The 16,854-nt window shown below is 42.8% G+C and overlaps 1 protein-coding gene across 7 annotated transcripts in view; it reads left to right on the top strand.

Annotated features, from left to right (window-relative positions):
* Positions 1-16,613, top strand: part of LOC129701999 (U2 snRNP-associated SURP motif-containing protein-like) — a 48,004-nt gene extending 31,391 nt beyond the window's left edge. For 6 of the 7 annotated variants that reach the window (XM_055643463.1, XM_055643464.1, XM_055643466.1 and 3 more), the window contains 9 exons: positions 1,018-1,183; positions 6,229-6,324; positions 7,377-7,440; positions 7,881-7,952; positions 8,399-8,570; positions 10,288-10,398; positions 10,995-11,245; positions 12,333-12,497; positions 16,090-16,613. In XM_055643463.1, coding sequence (XP_055499438.1) covers positions 1,018-1,183; positions 6,229-6,324; positions 7,377-7,440; positions 7,881-7,952; positions 8,399-8,570; positions 10,288-10,398; positions 10,995-11,245; positions 12,333-12,497; positions 16,090-16,225 — 1,233 coding nt within the window. In that variant the 3' untranslated portion in view covers positions 16,226-16,613. The remainder of the gene's footprint in view (positions 1-1,017; positions 1,184-6,228; positions 6,325-7,376; positions 7,441-7,880; positions 7,953-8,398; positions 8,571-10,287; positions 10,399-10,994; positions 11,246-12,332; positions 12,498-16,089) is intronic. The other variant, XM_055643468.1, reaches the window with a different exon arrangement.
* Positions 16,614-16,854: the final 241 nt, after the last annotated feature.

Genomic DNA, 16,854 nt, shown 5'->3' with positions numbered 1-16,854 from the left:
ATTACCCCAGCTTCTCTTCCCCATCTAGATGTTAAATGTTTATTGTCGCAAGTGAACATACAAGTTTAAATGCTACTTCTTTAATAGGAATAATTTCTAATGTCCTGGCCAATATTTATCCCTGTCAATATTATTAAAATAAGTTATCTGGTTACTTACTGCTCTTTGTTAGATCTTGCTATGTGCAAATGGGAACACATTTTTCCAACTTTATAATACTGACTATACTTGAGAAATACTTCATTGCTTCTGAAATACTCTGGGACATTTTCAAAGATGGGAAACACACTGTATAAATGCAATTTATTTTTTCCTGCCTCTCTAGTTCCCTTTTACTCTTTACATGAATATATCGGTATTCAGACATTTGCTAATTGCTGTCCCTATATACTTGCATCGCTCCAGGGCCCTCTCTCAGCATCCTTGCCTCCCCAACCCCTGCCCCAGTACCCATAAATCTCCAGCATAACCAAACACCAACCCATTGAGTGCTCATGCACAGAACCATTCTCTGCCATCAAAGCTCTGATTGGAACCACTAAAATAAAGTTAAAACATAAAATTGAAACCGAGTAAATAAATAAACGTGTCTTTCATGACGGCATGGATTTTATAATGCTCGTGAATCAGGTTTGGGTATATAATATCAATCCTAAGAAATTGTATGCTTTGCTTTATAATTCAGTAAAAACGGAACAATTCAGATTTATAAATTGGTAATTACCAGTCTATGTCAGATCCAGACAGTACACGAGAGTACGAGCTGGCAGTGGAAGTCTTGGTAGCCATGGTCAAGAGCGTCATGTACCTTATGCCTAGAATCACAAAATGTATTTTTTAACAAAATCTTATCGACCGTGCATTTAACCAAATCAGTGTTCATAATTCCACAATCTCTTCCTTCAAAAATGACACCACCTATGTCTTCATTCAAGTAAAACCTGGAATATTTATCTGTATTTCCAGTCAATGATTTATCATTTATTCCTTGTGTTGCTGTAATGTGTTTTCATTAAGGTGCATGATGATGTGGATGGTGCACCGATTATGGATGGCCACATTTCTCCATTAGACGATGTTGATGGATTGCCAATTGATGGAATTCCACTAGATGGAGTACTTCTAGATGATATTGACGGGATTCCTTTGAAATCAGTTGATGATGACCTTGATGGCATGCCAAGTAAGCACATTGACAATATTGACACATCTGACTTACTGTGGTTAGAATTTGTCATATCATAAAATGTTGTGGCCCCTGTGCCAATTGAAGTAATTCTTTTTAAAAAAATGTAATATTGCTAAAACTTCAAGGTTGTTATGTGATTTGAACCATTGACTTGAATTCCTTTTCACTGTACATTGTAAGACAATAAGCGAGTTTGGTATTCCGACGGCGCATGCCCAGGTCATAGGTCACTAGCTATAAATCAGTCTCAGCAGCAGTGATGCTACACTGTGTGCAGGCTTGCGTTTCGTCCGTGGTTGGGCTCTGCTCTGGCTCTCCGTCGCTGCGGGTGCTGTTGGGCCGTCCCCATCCCGTAGGTGTCCGGGGTGGCCCTGGGCTGGTGGGGCGGCCCGGGACTTGCAGCCGCTGGCTCCAGCTCGGCTCTGATGTCCCGCCGGGTTGGCCGGCAGCCCTCCATCACCACCCCCGCTCCCCTCAGTCCGAAACCGATATCTTGCTGAAGATGGGCAGGCGCAGCCCCTTCTCGAAGATGGGCGATTCAGAGCCGATGCTGCTGGAGTCGTCCTGGTGGGAGAGAGAGTCAGCGGACGGGCTTCTGCCGGCCATGGGCAGGCCGAGCACCCGCTGGGGGTACTGTTGGTGATGGTGGTGCTGGCGGCAGCAGCAACCTCCTCCCCCTCCCATCTCCAAGCCCAGGGTCCGGGCCAACCCTAACTCCAGGTTGGGGCTGAAGGTCGCCCACAGAGCAGCACAGTCGAGCGCCGGGCCGATGGAGGCTGAGCCCAGGCTGGCGCTGTGGCGCAGGCCGGGGTCCATGTTCCTCCGCGGGGTTGTGGATGAAGTGGCAGCGGTGGTGTGCAAGGTTCGGCACGGCTCCGTCTTGTACTTGGGGTTGCGGCTGAACCCGTGGGCGAACTGTCACTTGTCGCCGTTGCGGCCCATCAGGCAGCGGATTCCTCTGGAGTTGGTGCGGGGTTGGGCTGGAGTCGACGCTGGCTGTGGGCCTGGGGCTGCTGGTATTGTCGGTCCGGGCTGGTGGTTGGCCCAGTGGGAGAGACGGAGGTGAGCTGGGGGTTGGCGCATCTCCGTGCTGGAGGCCGGTGTCCCGTCGGTCCGGACGCCCCTAGGGCGGGGATGGGACCTTCGAGTGGTGGGGGGGAGAACCGGGATTGGTCCAGTGGTGGTTCGGCAGTGCGTGCGGGTCTCGCCCCCCCCCCCCACCAGTCCGGCCTCCCCCCCCCCCCCCCCCCCCCCCCCCCCCCCCCGCCGCCTGGTCTCCCACTGAAAAAAGATTAAAAATCGGACCCAAACTATACTCGCTGAATCTAATGCGCTTCGTTCGATTTTTATTTGTAGCGTTTGACCTTTTACAAATCCCATGATTCGCTGCGTTTTTTCGGAATACCGAACTTGCTTATTCATTTGCAATTGGCATCATATTTACCAGCGTTCACTGCACAGTTTTAATGCATCCCTGATATTTGCTGATCTGTTATGGAATAGTTTCTGGAAAGAACAGTTGGATCATGCTAAATCCAACAGACCTCCCAAACTCTCTGCTGCTGTACCCACCTGCTGTACTAACCTGATCCAGAGGGTTATCATCTAAACTAGAGTGTGCCGGGAATGGGGACTGGGCCTCAGGTGGAATATCTCACTCACCCTGACATTTTGCCAAAAGCCTTTAAATCATCCCATATATCTCTGATAACAGATATTTAAATACATGCAAATCGTTCAATCATTTTTAGAAATGTGAAGTATTAATTACGCTAAAGGTAGTTCAAATCCTAACATGAATTAAAAGTAGCGTGAAACCTGAAAAAGGGTTGTCACCCAAAATGTCACCTATTCGCTCTTCAGAGATGCTGCCTGAACAGTCTGTCCTCAGCAGAGGCCACACCTTTGTTCCCCTCTGTCCCCACCTCAACGAGTTCTGGGTCGGCTACGAGGTGGAGCTTTTCTTCCATCGCCTCCGTGCCTTTTTATAGGCAATAGATATTCGGTGCAGGAGCAGGCCATTCGGCCATTCGAGCCAGCATCATGATGGCTGATAATCCTCAATTGGTACCCCGTTCCTGCCTTCTCCCCATGTCCTATGACTCAGCTATCTTTAAGAGCTCTATCTAACTCTCTCTTGAAAGCATCAAGAGAATTGGCCTCCACTGCCTTCTGAGAATTCCACAGATTCACAACTGGGTGAAAAAGCTTTTCCTCATCTCTGTTCTAAATGGCCTACCCCTTATTTTTAAATAGACCCCTAGTTCTGGACTCCCCCAAAATCGGAAACATGTTTCCTGCCTCTAGCGCGTCCAATCCCTTAATAATCTTATATGTTTTAATAAGATATCCTCTCATCCTTCTAAATTCCAGTGTGTACAATCACAATCACAATAATACTTTATTAGCCAAGTATGTTTTGCAACATATGAGGAATTTTATTCTCTCAGCATATGGCAGTCCCGACATCCCCGAAATTAACCCGGTGAACCTACGCTGCACTCCCTCGATGGCTGGAATGTCCTTCCTCAAATTGAGGATGTTCTGAAGTCGCTTTGTGACATCTTGAACCCTGGCACCAGGGAGGCAACAGACCATCCTCGAGTCCCGTCTGCCTCCACAGAATCTCGGACAATGGAGTCACCCACCACTATGACTCTGCCTGATGTCGGTCTCACCGGTTTTCTATGGGAAGGAGTCCTCACCACCCAGTGATGACCTCTTCTCCCGTCTCCACCGGTTCCCCTCCTTCTAGATCTCATCGTCTCCATCAGAGGAGACCGCGACTATCGACTGACATCTATTACAAACCCACTGACTCCCATAGCTATCTAGACTACACTTTTTCCCACCCTGCTTCCTGTAAAGACACAATCCCCTACTCTCTATGCCGCATCTGTGCCCAGGATTAGGTCATCGGAGAAGTCCTTATTCTTTAGGGGTTCACCTCTTCCATTATAAATGATGCTCTCACTAGGGGCTCCTCCATATCCTGCGGCTCCACTTTTGCTCCCCCTATTCGTAACAAGGACAGAGTCCCCCTTGTCCTCGCCTTTCATCCCATCAGTCGTCGCATACAGCACATAATCCTCCAACATTTTCCCTACCTCCAACGGGATCCCACTACTAGCCACATCTTCCCATCTACACCTCTTTCTGCTTTCTGCAAAGACCGTTTCCTCCGCAACTCCCCAGTCAACTCGTCCCTTCCCTCCCAAACCACCTCCTCCCCATGTACTTTCCCCTGCAACCACAGGAGATGCAACACCTGTCCCTTTACCTCCCCCCTCGACTTCGTCCACGGACCCCGACAGTCTTTTCAGGTGAGGCTGAGGTTCACTTGCACCTCCTCCAACCTCATCTACTGTATCTGCTGTTCCAGGTGTGGACTCCAGTACATCGGCAAGACCAAGCACAGGTTCGGCGATTGTTTCGCTGAACACCTTCGCTCAGTCCGCCTAAATCTCCCTGATCTCCCGGTTGCTCAGCACTTTAACTCCCTCTCCCATTCCTACACTGATCTTTCTGTCCTGGGTCTCCTCCATTGTCAGTGTGAGGCCCAGCACCTCATATTTCGCTTGGGTAGTTTATGAACATTGACTTCTCTAACTTCAAGTAGCCCATGCTTTCTCTCTCTCTCTCTCCATCCCCTCCACCTTCCCAGTTCTCCTACCAGTCTTACTGTCCCCGACTACATTTTATCTCTGTACCCCCTGACATCAGTCTGAAGAAGGGTCTCGACCCGAAACATCACCCATTCCTTCTCTCCAGAGGTGCTGCCTGACCTGCTGAGTTACTCCAGCATTTTGTGTCTACCTTTGGTGTAAACCATCATCTGCAGTTCTTTCCTACACACTACTTAAAAAATGTTAAGACGTGGCAAAATAAAGATAGATAAGTATGTTGATTGTGTGGAATTTATTTTGATATGGCTAAGCGAGTGGGGTCTCTCTAGTTACACCAAACATAATTGGTGTTCAGGTGAGAGGACAGGTACAAAGAGCGTTCACCCTCTACACTAAGAACATTTGTGCTCTCTCGATTCATTGTACAGTAGAATTGGCGATTGAGTTGAACAGCACGGTGGAAGTAGTCAGCATTTCCCTGCAAAACTGCTATTAGGGATTAACACAGTCTAACTTTTCTCCCAAACGTGGTGACTTTCTGGATTTCTTAACAATCCAAAGTGCTTTATAGCGAATGAAGAATTAAAAAACTTAACTGACTGTCACGGGGTAAGTAGTATTCTGTTGCCTGGGTTTCAACAACTAAGTTACAGAGATAGGTTGAATAAGTTAGGTCTTTATTCTCTGGAGCGCAGAAGGTTAAGGGGGGACTTGATAGAGGTCTTTAAAATTATGAAAGGGATACTCCAATCAATTTGATTTGGACAAGCTTTTCCCTTTGAGAATAATTTAGATTCAAACAAGAGGACAATGAGTTCAGAAAAAAGGGATAGAATTGCTTTCAAAGGGGTAATATGAATCGGGGGGACTTCATGGTTAATTTTTGAGTGGTAGCTTGGTGTGGAATGAGCATTCTACTCTGGAAGTGGTGGAGGCAGGTTCATTGGTATCATTTATTAGATTACTTTATGGATCTTGATGTGAGTTTTATAGAAACATAATCATTAAAAGCCTGAAGCTTAATAAAACTAGGATATATGGATGAGAAGGGAATGGAGGGTTCGGATGGTATGAGTGCAGGCAAAGTGGGACTAAGAAAACAAAAAAAGTTGTGCAGGGCAGGGACTTGTAGGGCCGAGATGGCCTGTTTCCGTGCTGTAATTCCTTATACCTTGGTTATAGCCCTTATAGTATTCAATATTTCCATATCAGGGTTCTAAAAACTGAAATTAGAAAAAATTCTGATAATAGATTGTCAATTCAATGCCACTGAGGGTAAATGGTACGGAAACGAATATTGGATTTATTTCACATCATGGAAACACTTTTCTCAATTCCACCCAAAACCAAGATACTCCAATCAATTTGATCTTTTGGTGATAGTTTTAAAATAGTTTTAATTTAATTTCACAGTGGAAGACAATCTAGTTCAGAAAAAGGAAGAACCATTCTTAAAAATTGCTCCTTCAAAATGGGAAACTGTGGATGAATCGGAGTTGGAAGCTCATGGTATGAATTTTTAATTGATCACAATTGATGTTGTTTTAATCATTCTACTCTACCACAAACCACTGTGAATTCTGCTACTTTTAATGACTACTTAATTATTACTTTTATTAAACCTGGCTAGAATTAAAGTGTTAGAGTAAAGCTCTCGGATCTTGATGTGATTTCTATTTGCAAAGTTTTATAGAAACATATAAATTAGGTGCAGGAGTAGGCCATTCTGCCCTTCACCATCATGAAATAGGCATGGCTGAGCAATGAAGAAAAAATGGTAGATTCATCCCCATAAGGATTTCATTCAGGGTTAGCCCTACAGAGTCTATAGACTACACTGGAGTATTGCGTACAGTTTTGGTCTCCCATCTGAGGAAGGCCATCCATTGCCTTGAGGGTGGCAGAGAAGGAATTCCAGACTGATTCCACAACTGTCTCTGAAGAAAGCGGAAGAAAGTTTTTCCTCATCTCAATTAGGAGAAATGGATCTTATAGACCCCTTACAAAATTCTTAAAGGGGTTGGACCCCTGGTTCAGGGATTGCCCCCAACACTGGGGAAGAGGACATTTTTTCTGCATCTAGCCTAAGGGGGAAATCCTTTAAGAATTTTATACTTTGTTTCCATACTCTCTGCGCAGAGGGTAGCAGAAGAAAGTCCCTCGCATCCTTCTGAAATATGTTTGCACTTGGTTGATTGCTCAAAGATACTATATATCTAAATATTGTGGGATATTGCAGCTTTGAGTCGGGTATGGGCTTAAATGCTTAAAATGGGTTAGGTTGCTAAAACAATTAATCTTCAACTTGAGATGCTGAAATTAAAGAAGTATAGTTTATGGTATTGGAATCTATTGAGGGATCCGTGATTTATAGTCAGTTAATGAGTCTTTGGCTTTGATATTTAACTATGAATAATTGGAATAATATTTGTAGCTTAAATTGTTGTTATAAAATGAAATGATTACAATGCACAGATTGTGGTAATGTATAGTAATGGTGTTATACTTTCAACAATTCTAGTTTGCATATGAAATGTAAAAATCAATTTTTATTTTTGTAGCAATTACCACATCAAAGTGGGACCTTCTTGATCACACAGAATCAGAAGAAAAGGGTGAGATTAAGTAAGTTGTTTCAAAAAATATTTTGGATCATTAACCATTTCAAATGAAGTGCAGATTCTTAGCTGCAAAATTTGATATTCTTTCTCACTTGCTTTTGTAACTTTGCTCTACAAATAATGTTCTAATTTAACTGCACACAGTACCTGCTGATTTTGAATTGAATTAATAAAACTAAGTCTATCAAGAACTCTACAAGTATTTCCAGTGTTCCGTTGGCCTGTAATTTATAAGCTGTCTTGTATGTTGTCATCAACCTGCTAAGCTGATTAGTTACGGTTTATAATTTTTATATATATGATGTTTACATATTCCCTTTTAAGGTCATATTTATGCTCTAGAGGAAAATACGTTGTAGCTAGAAATTCTGCATTTATGGTTTGCATCAGAACTGAGAAGTGTAGGAAAACTGATAAAGAATTTTAATTGTGGCCTGTTCGCAGGATTTGGAGAAATAGTCCACATAGCAAAGTGACCAGTTTACATCACACGAGCCAAAAAGGAGGTTCCTGCAGGTTAGAAATTGAAACTATTTTGTCTGTCTAGCATTACGAGCTTTTCCTATTGCAGTTCCTATTGCAGACCTGTGATCGGCAGATAACGATTTTGAGAATTTAAGATGTTATTCAATCCTGATATTTATTTTGCCAGTGCATTAGTTGTGATACACCTTTGCAATCTCTGAAACAAAATGAAGTAATTCAAAAATTGTGAATTTAACAGACGAGTGAGACATCTACAGACATTGGCACTTCTCTTTTGTCAGTCTTGATCTTGATGCAAACTCTTGCATGTTTGTAATAGATTTTCTCATAGATTCATCTAAAAAAGGCTAAATAAATATATATTTCTCTTAAATGTATTGCTGGAAAATAAATCTTCCTGCAAACCAATGGTTTACCTAAAATGAATGGATTTATAGGACTATTGTAAACTTCAGTTATCTGTTTGTGTTTTGTAGAGAGGAAATAAGAGAGGAGGAGGAGGAGGAGGAGGAGGAAGAAGGAGAGGAAGAAGTGGATGGTTGCGAGATGGAAGACGAGGTAGTTCTGAAGGAAGAGCCCTTTGATTCCAAATGTCAAAAAATGTTGGACTTGTCTGAGGAGAAACGAGCCAGACTGCGGGAAATTGAAGTAAGTGTGCCTCCTCTCTCTGGGAGCAATGTGAATTCACACTGCTCCCCCTCAGTGATTCCTGCTGCTCTCTTGCTCTGCACTACCTCGGTACACGTAACAGTAAACTAAACATAAACTCTTCGACTATGTTCTGACCCAGACACTCTACCAGCACTGGCACCTCTAGCCCTTTTCATTTAGTCCTCGTATTTACCCCACCCCACCCTCTCACCTGTATCTGCAGTTACTTGTGCGGCCAAGTGCTGAACTGCAAACAAAACACAAAGTCAGTGGTTCAGGCAGCATCCGTGGACAGAAAGGACAGGCGAGGTTTTGGGTCAGCACTTCCGCTGAAGTATGTTTGTTTTAGATCTTGGGTATAGTTCAATCATTCACATTTTTGCAGCTAGACAATTAAATGTCATATTAAATTACTGTTGGCTTGGAGAACCAGTTAAAAAATGATATATCACTGTACCATTGTTTTAAAAAAAGAATAGAAGAAAGGACGGAAGATTATGAGCATTGAGGCCAATATTGGGGCAAATTTGGGGTGCAGTATTTTGCTGCTTATGATGTTTCTTCATAACCAGCTCAAGGTGCAGGTGTGTTATGCACAGAACTGTTACCGTCACGGGTGATGCACTTTCAAAGATCCCTTTTAATAAACCAGCACAGCGCCAGTGTTCAGTAAGATTCTTTGAACTGCCATCTGTGCCACAGCCTGCCTGCCAGAATTTAGCCTCATTACCTGTGGGGAGCAGTGCTTGTACGTCAAGCATGGTGGATTTAGAGGGTGGCACTGTGTTCAGCTTCTTGACTGTTGGCAGTGGAAGATGTCAGTCATGTAGCACGGGAAACAGGTCCTTCAGCCCATCTCGTCCATGCTGACCAAGATGTCCCATCTAAGCTAGTCTAATTTGCCTGTGTTTGACCCATATCCCTCCAATCCATTCCTCTCCATGTACCTGTTCAATTGTCTTTTAAATACTTGTATTGTACCTGGCTCAACTACCTCCTCTGGCAGCTCATTCCAAATATCCACCCTCTGCATGAATAGGTTGCCCCTCGGGTTCCTTTTAAATTTTGCCCATCTCACCTTAAAACTCTAGTTTTAGATTCCCCTACCCTGGGTAAAGTATTCTGTGCTTTCACCCAATTAATTCCCATCATGATTTTATACATGTCAATAAGATCACCCCTCGTCCTCCTGCATTCCAAGGAATACAATCCTAGTCCACCCGACCTCTCCTTATAGCTCACCCCTTCTAGATCGGCAGCATCCTCGTAAAACTTCTCTGCACTCTTTATGGTTTCTTTCTGAAAAGACAGCAGGAAGAGCCAATTTTCTTTTTTTTTAAGTTTTAAAAATCGTTTTATGCAATTGTCTGAAAAATAAATAATTCTCACTCTCTCCCTGCAAAAACATTGTGCATTGTTGCATTTTTTCCAAGTCAATCTCCCCTGCGCAGAGAGCATTGCCCCTCAACTGCCTGCTCGTTTACATGGTTTATCATCACTGACAATTTTCATACCATGTTGGCTTCTGCCTGTTTCACCTATGCACATTTTGTTAGTATAAATGTTATTGTATTGATGACAGGATGTAAAGAGATAGAATCATTCTCCATTACACTATTACGTTCAGTTTGGCAATATTAAATACATGCATTTGCTCATTTCTGACTTTTTCAAATTGTTTAAATTCAGAGCTTTTTAATCTCTCTCCTTCTAGCTTAAAGTAATGAAATTTCAGGATGAATTGGAATCTGGTAAAAGGACTAAGAAGTCAGGAATGACCTTTCAACAACAGGTTGAGCATTATAGGAGTAAACTATTGCAGAAGGTAAGATTGTAAGCTGCAGCTGGTTGGTTTCCTGGGTATTAATGCAGTCGGCAACTGGCATTTAATAAGTTTTGATATTGTACAGGTTTGAAAAACTGTAAATGACAAAGAGATAGCCACTGGTCTCTATCAGTGTAGTAATCCTCAATTTCATATGTAACAACTAAATGATATTTCTTAATCTTAATATTTGTTATTTCTTAAGGGTCTTTAAGAGACCTTTCGATAGGCACATGGATATGCAAAGAATGGAGGGATATGGAATATCTATAGGCAGATAAGAGATGGTCTTGGCATCATGTTTTGGCACAGACATTGTGGGCTAAAGGGCTTGTTCCTGTGCTGTATTATGTTATATCTGGAAACATTATTAATAACTACATTCCAAATACCTGCTGGTTGGTTAATTGGTTACTATGCATTGCCCTCGCGTGTTGCTGAGTTGTGGAATCTGGGGGGAAATTATGAGAATGGGGAGAATTAAAACAATGAGATAAATGTACAATAGATGGTTAGATGGGGCTTGATGGGCTGAAGGTGCTGCATCACCCAAGTATTTGCATTAAGGGGTCAAAAGTGCCATGTTTTCTGTTTAGGGAAAGGAAAAAGACCAAGATAAAGACCTGGAGAAAGAGGTTTGTGATACAGAGAGAATAAGAGAAACGTACAAAGAAAAAGACAGAAAAGAGAAAGATAGAACTGAAGAAAAGATCAAGGAGAAGGATAAAATAAAAGGCAAAGAAAAAGACAAGAACAAGCTGAAAATCAAAGAAAAGGAACGCAATAAAGATCGATCACGGGCAAAAGAGAAGCACAGAGATAAAGGAAATTCCTTGTCACCTTCCAGGTGAGTAAAATAAAAGTGTGAAGTAATAAAGATGCAAGTGTCCCTGGAATTCTAATAGCATCTGAAAGTAAAGTTGTCTCCAAGTCATCAGATGATTGTGGAGCTACTAATGATGTAAAGTTCCTGATGCAGCGGTAGAGTTGCTGCCTTACAGCGCCAGAGACTCGGGTCTGATCCTGACTACAGGTGCTTGTCTGTATGGAGTTTGTAAGTTCTCCCCATGGGTTTTCTCTGAGATCTTTGGTTTCCTCCCACACGCCAAAGACGCACACATTTGTTGGTTAATTAGCTTGATATAAAGGCAAATTGTCCCTAGTGTGTGTTGGATAGTGTTAATGTGCAGGGGTCACTGGTAGGCATGGACTTGGTGGGCCGAAGGGCGTGTTTCCGTGCTGTGTCTCTAAACTAATTGAAAGGAGGAAGGGATGGACCAAGTAATTGCAAGGCAGTTTGGTAAATTTCAGTAGTGGAGGGAATACCATCATGGGCTATACGCCATAATTGGGGGTGATCTCTGGCAATAACACATCTCTAATGGATGAGCTCAATGCCTTTTACACCTGCTTTAAACATACAAAGTTCCAGCAAGGTACGTTCCCCCATCTCCTGCTGGTTGTGCCTCACACATTTCATTGGCAGAGATCAGGTCTGTTTTAAACTGTCGGAAAATACTGGGTTGGGTTGAGGCTGGATGGATTCCGAAATTGTACACAATCATCTGGCCAGCAAAATAGCTGCTCCTGAACCTGGTGGTGTGAGAATTCAGATTCAGATTCAGATTCAGATTCAACTTTAATTGTCATTGTGCAGTGCACAGTACAGAGACAACGAAATGCAGTTAGCATCTCCCTAGAAGAGCGACATAGAGCGACGTAGACATCTCCTCAAATGTATCCAGGAAAGTGGCTTTGTTAAATTTCTATTTACCTTGTTCATGGAAGAGAGGATTACTGATTGACATTGTCACAGATATTTTGCAACCTTTGGGGAAAGAAATGGCATCTGTATATATTTAGTAAGTAAGAATTTAATTGTTCCGTTTTGGCACACATGACAATAAAACAACAATGTTTACAATGTGTTGCAGGAGAAGGAGATGTACGAGCTCACCAAGTCCCTCCAGAAGCATCCGATGTGAAATATCCATGTCACCTTGGTCTGAGAGATCACTGCTAAAAGAAAACACCCTGTCTAGGTCACCGTCTCCAGTGTACAAGGAGTCTCCGAGGCACAGTAGCAAACGGAAAAAAAGGTGGGTACATTTATCAACGAAGGACAACTAATTTGTCTCACAATAGATACAAAATGCTGGAGTAACTCAGTGGGACAAGCAGAATCTCTGGAGAGAAGGAATGGGTGATGCTTTGGTCGAGACTGATGTCAGGGGAGTGGGAGGTACATAGATAAGGAAGTGTAAGGTGTGAAAACAGGACAAAGGGAATGGAGATTAAGGAAAATGTAGAATAGATCATTGCTTGGTCTCGACCCGAAACATCACCCATTCCCTCTCCAGAAATGCTGCCTGTCCTGCCGAGTTACTCCAGCACTTTGTGTCTACCATAGATCACTGTTAGTTGGGAGAAGGTAACAACAAACCAAACAGATAAAATGTAGCGGAAACAATAAGACTGGTCAGAGAACTGAGAAGGGGGAGGGATGGAGAGAGAAAGAGGGGGGGAGAGCAAGGGTTACTTGAAGTTAGAGAAGTCAATGTTCATACCGCTGGGGTGTAAGCTGTCCAAGCGAAATATGAGGTGCTGTTCCTCCAATTTGTGCTGGGCCTAACTCTGATAATGGAGGAGGCCCAGGACAGAAAGGTCAGTGTGGGAATTTTAGATCAGAGGGGGAGTTAAAGTGTTTAGCAACCAGGAGATCAGGTAGGTTTAGGTGAACTGAGCAAAGGCGTTCAGCGAAACGATCGCCAAGCACGCGTTTGGTCTTGGCGATATATGAGAGTCCACACCTGGAACAGCGGATACAGTGGATGAGGTTGGAGGAGGTGCAAGTGAACCTCTGCCTCCCCTGAAAAGACTGTCTGGGTCCTTGGACGGGGTCGAGGGGGGAAGTATAGGGACATGTGTTGCATCTCCTGTGGTTGCAGGTGAAAGTACCTGGGAGGGGATGGTTTGGGTGGGAAGGGACTAGTTGACCCAAGGAGTTGCAGGGGAACGGTCTCTGTGGAAAGGTATGGAGATGGGAAGATGTGGCTAGTAGTGGGATCCCGTTGGAGGTGGCAAAAATATCGGAGGATTATGTACTGTATGCGACCGCTGATGGGGTAGAAGGTGAGGACGTGGCAGACTGTCCCTGTTACGATTGGGAGGAGGGGGAGCAAGTGTGGAGCTATGGAATATTGAGGAGACCCCAGTGAGGGCCTCATCTATAATGGAAGAGTTGAACCCCCGTTCCTTAATGAAAGAGGAAATTGTAGCGGCAGATTATCATATCTTTCAGGTAATTAGCACCCTAGCTGTTATTTGGATGAGCATGGTTGAAGGGGGTGTCTTCTAAACGCATGCAAGCTCACTCACAGACCTTAAGAGCTTCTTCTCAGATATGACTTAAAAACACTGTCTATTGATGAATAAATGCTTTATTGTTGCTAGAAAACAGTAAGATACAGTCAAGTTTCTTCCGACTCGTTACTACAATCTTCTTCGAACTCAAGCTTATTACTTTAGACATTAATAAACTCGTGTCTCCGTAACACTGGCAAGATCTGGCATGATCTCCTTTAGATCTCCCATGGACTCCGCATGGCCCGCATATTCTTACATGTTCTTACATATTCTTACATGTTCTTACATGGTAGAAGGGTTAACCTTCCCCATGGCTCTCCAAACTAATCTAAAAACTAAACTCCTGCCAAAGCATCTAAGCTCCAAACACGCCCAAAAACACGTCATAAATCCCACCCACAATATAACGGGTAGTCTAAAATTTAAAGGCACATGCCATCCTCAATGACATGCGAAACAGGTCAAATGGCCACTACATACCGGCCCCTAATTGTTCCGATTACATGATGAGGCAATTACCAATAAACATCAAAAAAGTGGCCACAAAGGCTTAACATACATCAAAATTAAAAGGTCAGGGAATAAAACCCTGTGGCTCCTCATCGGGAAATTGAACCCCGGTCTAACGCGTGACAGGCGGGGATACTAATCACTATACTAACGAGGAAAAAATAGCATGCACTATATATCTGCAATCCGAATTCTTCATCAACTCTTCCATCTTCACTTTCATCTTCTAGAAGCAAGCACAACTTAGTTATTAATCTTATTACAACAGTGGTTTAATTCAAAGTCATATCGTGCATACCAGTCAGGCATGATACCCAGCATATAGTCCAAAAGACATGGTCCAAAGCTTTGACAGCACGAAACGTCTTCCTCCATGTCCGATCAACTCATTGATGTGTTGTAACAGCAATGTTGAAGTATGAAAATCCTTCAAAAGAATAACAGGATCTTTAACAATAAAGTTCACCGTTAAGTTTAATTTAATGTCCGAATCTTTAGCATGGATTTCCATTCCCAGCTCAAGCTTTGGCAACTCTCTGTCTGGCTTGCAGAGAGATTTTAGTTCATCGATCCATTTCTTCTCGCTTAAGAAACGGTTCAGTGTCAGTTCTCTGGAAACTTCATACGCAGAATTTTCTTCTGTCAACGTATTTCAGTTATACCACATTAGTAACTCTCAATGCTCTCTCCATTGGCAGATCGTCTCTGTCCAAATCCAACTCTCTGGTTTCTTTGGCTCTGTCATCTAGTGGAATGCTTTCACAATTCTCGTTGTCCCACTTCGAAAGTATAAATCCTCCCTTATTGCAAAGAGAAGTCAGATGTTCTACTGGTAGAATTGCTTCCTGCTCAGTAGACCTAGATTTTAAGCAATCATCTTTGTAGAAATTATTCTTCAAAGAGATTCTTCTTTCATGAAATTTTCTCTTCTTGCCCAACTTGCGTTTCAAAGTCTGGGTACCTTGCTCTGCCATACTATGATTCTTTTGTAGATTAACACTTTCTTGTTTGAAAGGTAAGTCTCCACAACAGTGTCCATCAAGGCACATTTAAAGGCACATGCCATCCTCAATGACATGCGAAACAGGCCAAATGGCCACTGCAGACATCTCCAGTGACCTGATATGGAACACCTCATCCTGGGCGCAGTTGCGGCGTAGATGGAGGAATTGGGAGTAGGGGGATTCAGTCTTTATCGGAAGCAGGGTGGGAAGAAGTGTAAGGTACACAAAAATGCTGGAGAAACTCAGCGGGTGCAGCAACATTTATGGAGCGAAGGAAATAGGTAACGTTTCGGGCCGAAACCCTTCTTCAGACGAAGTGTAGTCTTGATAGCTATTGGAGTCAGTGGGTTTATAATAGATGTTATCATATTTCGCTTGGGCAGCTTATATCCCAGCAGTATGAACATTGACTTATCTAACTTCAAGTAACCCTTGCTTTCACCTTCTCTCCATCCCCTCCCCCTTCCCAGTTCTCCGACCAGTCTTACTGTCCCGGACTACTTTTTATCTCTGCTTTGTTTTTTACCTTCTCCCAACTAACAATGATCTATTCTACCATGTTCCTTGAACTACATTCCCTTTGTCCAGTTTTCACACTTTACACTTCCTTATCTATACACGTCCTTATCAACCTAAACGTTACCTATCCGTGTTCGCCAGAGATGATGCCTGACCCACAAAAATACACCGCCACTTGGTGTCTTTGTCTGTAAACCATTTTAGGTGCTTTAACATGTGGGATTTTAACTGGGTTCAAATCTCAGGAGTAGGTTTACATTTTCGTCAATTTATTTCTATCTATTTTTGGTAGATCCTGGTCCAGATCAAAATCTCCTAAAAAGTCAAAGCATTCTCGCTCAAGTTCTCCAAAGAAATCAAGACGATCGCGGTCACGCTCCAGAACTCCTCATCGGTCTCACAAAAAGTCAAAGAAGAGCAAACGCTGACAATCCATGAGGTTTGTTTTATGTACATAAAAGATGATGCAGCATTTTTTTGTACTTTGTTTTGCTCTTTGTTACTCTCTTCCATTTGTTTTATAGATGGAATAAATACTTTCTTTTGTATTTGGATGACTGCAACTCATGTTTAAAATGGGAATGTGATTCAGATCTGAAAATAATCAGTTAGAAACCATCTCTGTAACTGTTGTCAACTCCACTGTAAAGAATTCACCTCTGTACCCTTAGTTTTGCTTTGGCTTCAATTCGAGCATTGTGATTTTAAATATAATATAGAGATAGAGTTACAGGGCCAGTATTTTTCTTTATGACCCATCAAAGCATCTCTGTTCCATAATTATCACAACATTTAAATAAAGTTTTGTGGCTCCTTTGTCAGTGGCTTTTTTCACTCTGTACTCAAATAATCGCATTGCAGTAAGTGTCTGCATTTCCTGTACATCATTTTATGGGCCTGCAGTTTTATATTCTGTATCTGAGCAGGTCTTGATGCCTGCTGTTTTGCCTCCCTGGTGCAGTTTGAAAAGGTATTTAAGATCAGGCGGGAGGAACAATGAATAATGGCCACATCTGCTAACTAAAATGTTTTTTTGTTAAGTTTATTGTTACGTGCA

Source organism: Leucoraja erinacea, chromosome 12 (genome assembly GCF_028641065.1).
Source record: "Leucoraja erinacea ecotype New England chromosome 12, Leri_hhj_1, whole genome shotgun sequence".
NCBI lineage: Eukaryota > Metazoa > Chordata > Chondrichthyes > Rajiformes > Rajidae > Leucoraja > Leucoraja erinaceus.
This window is presented reverse-complemented; position numbering and strand designations above follow the sequence as displayed.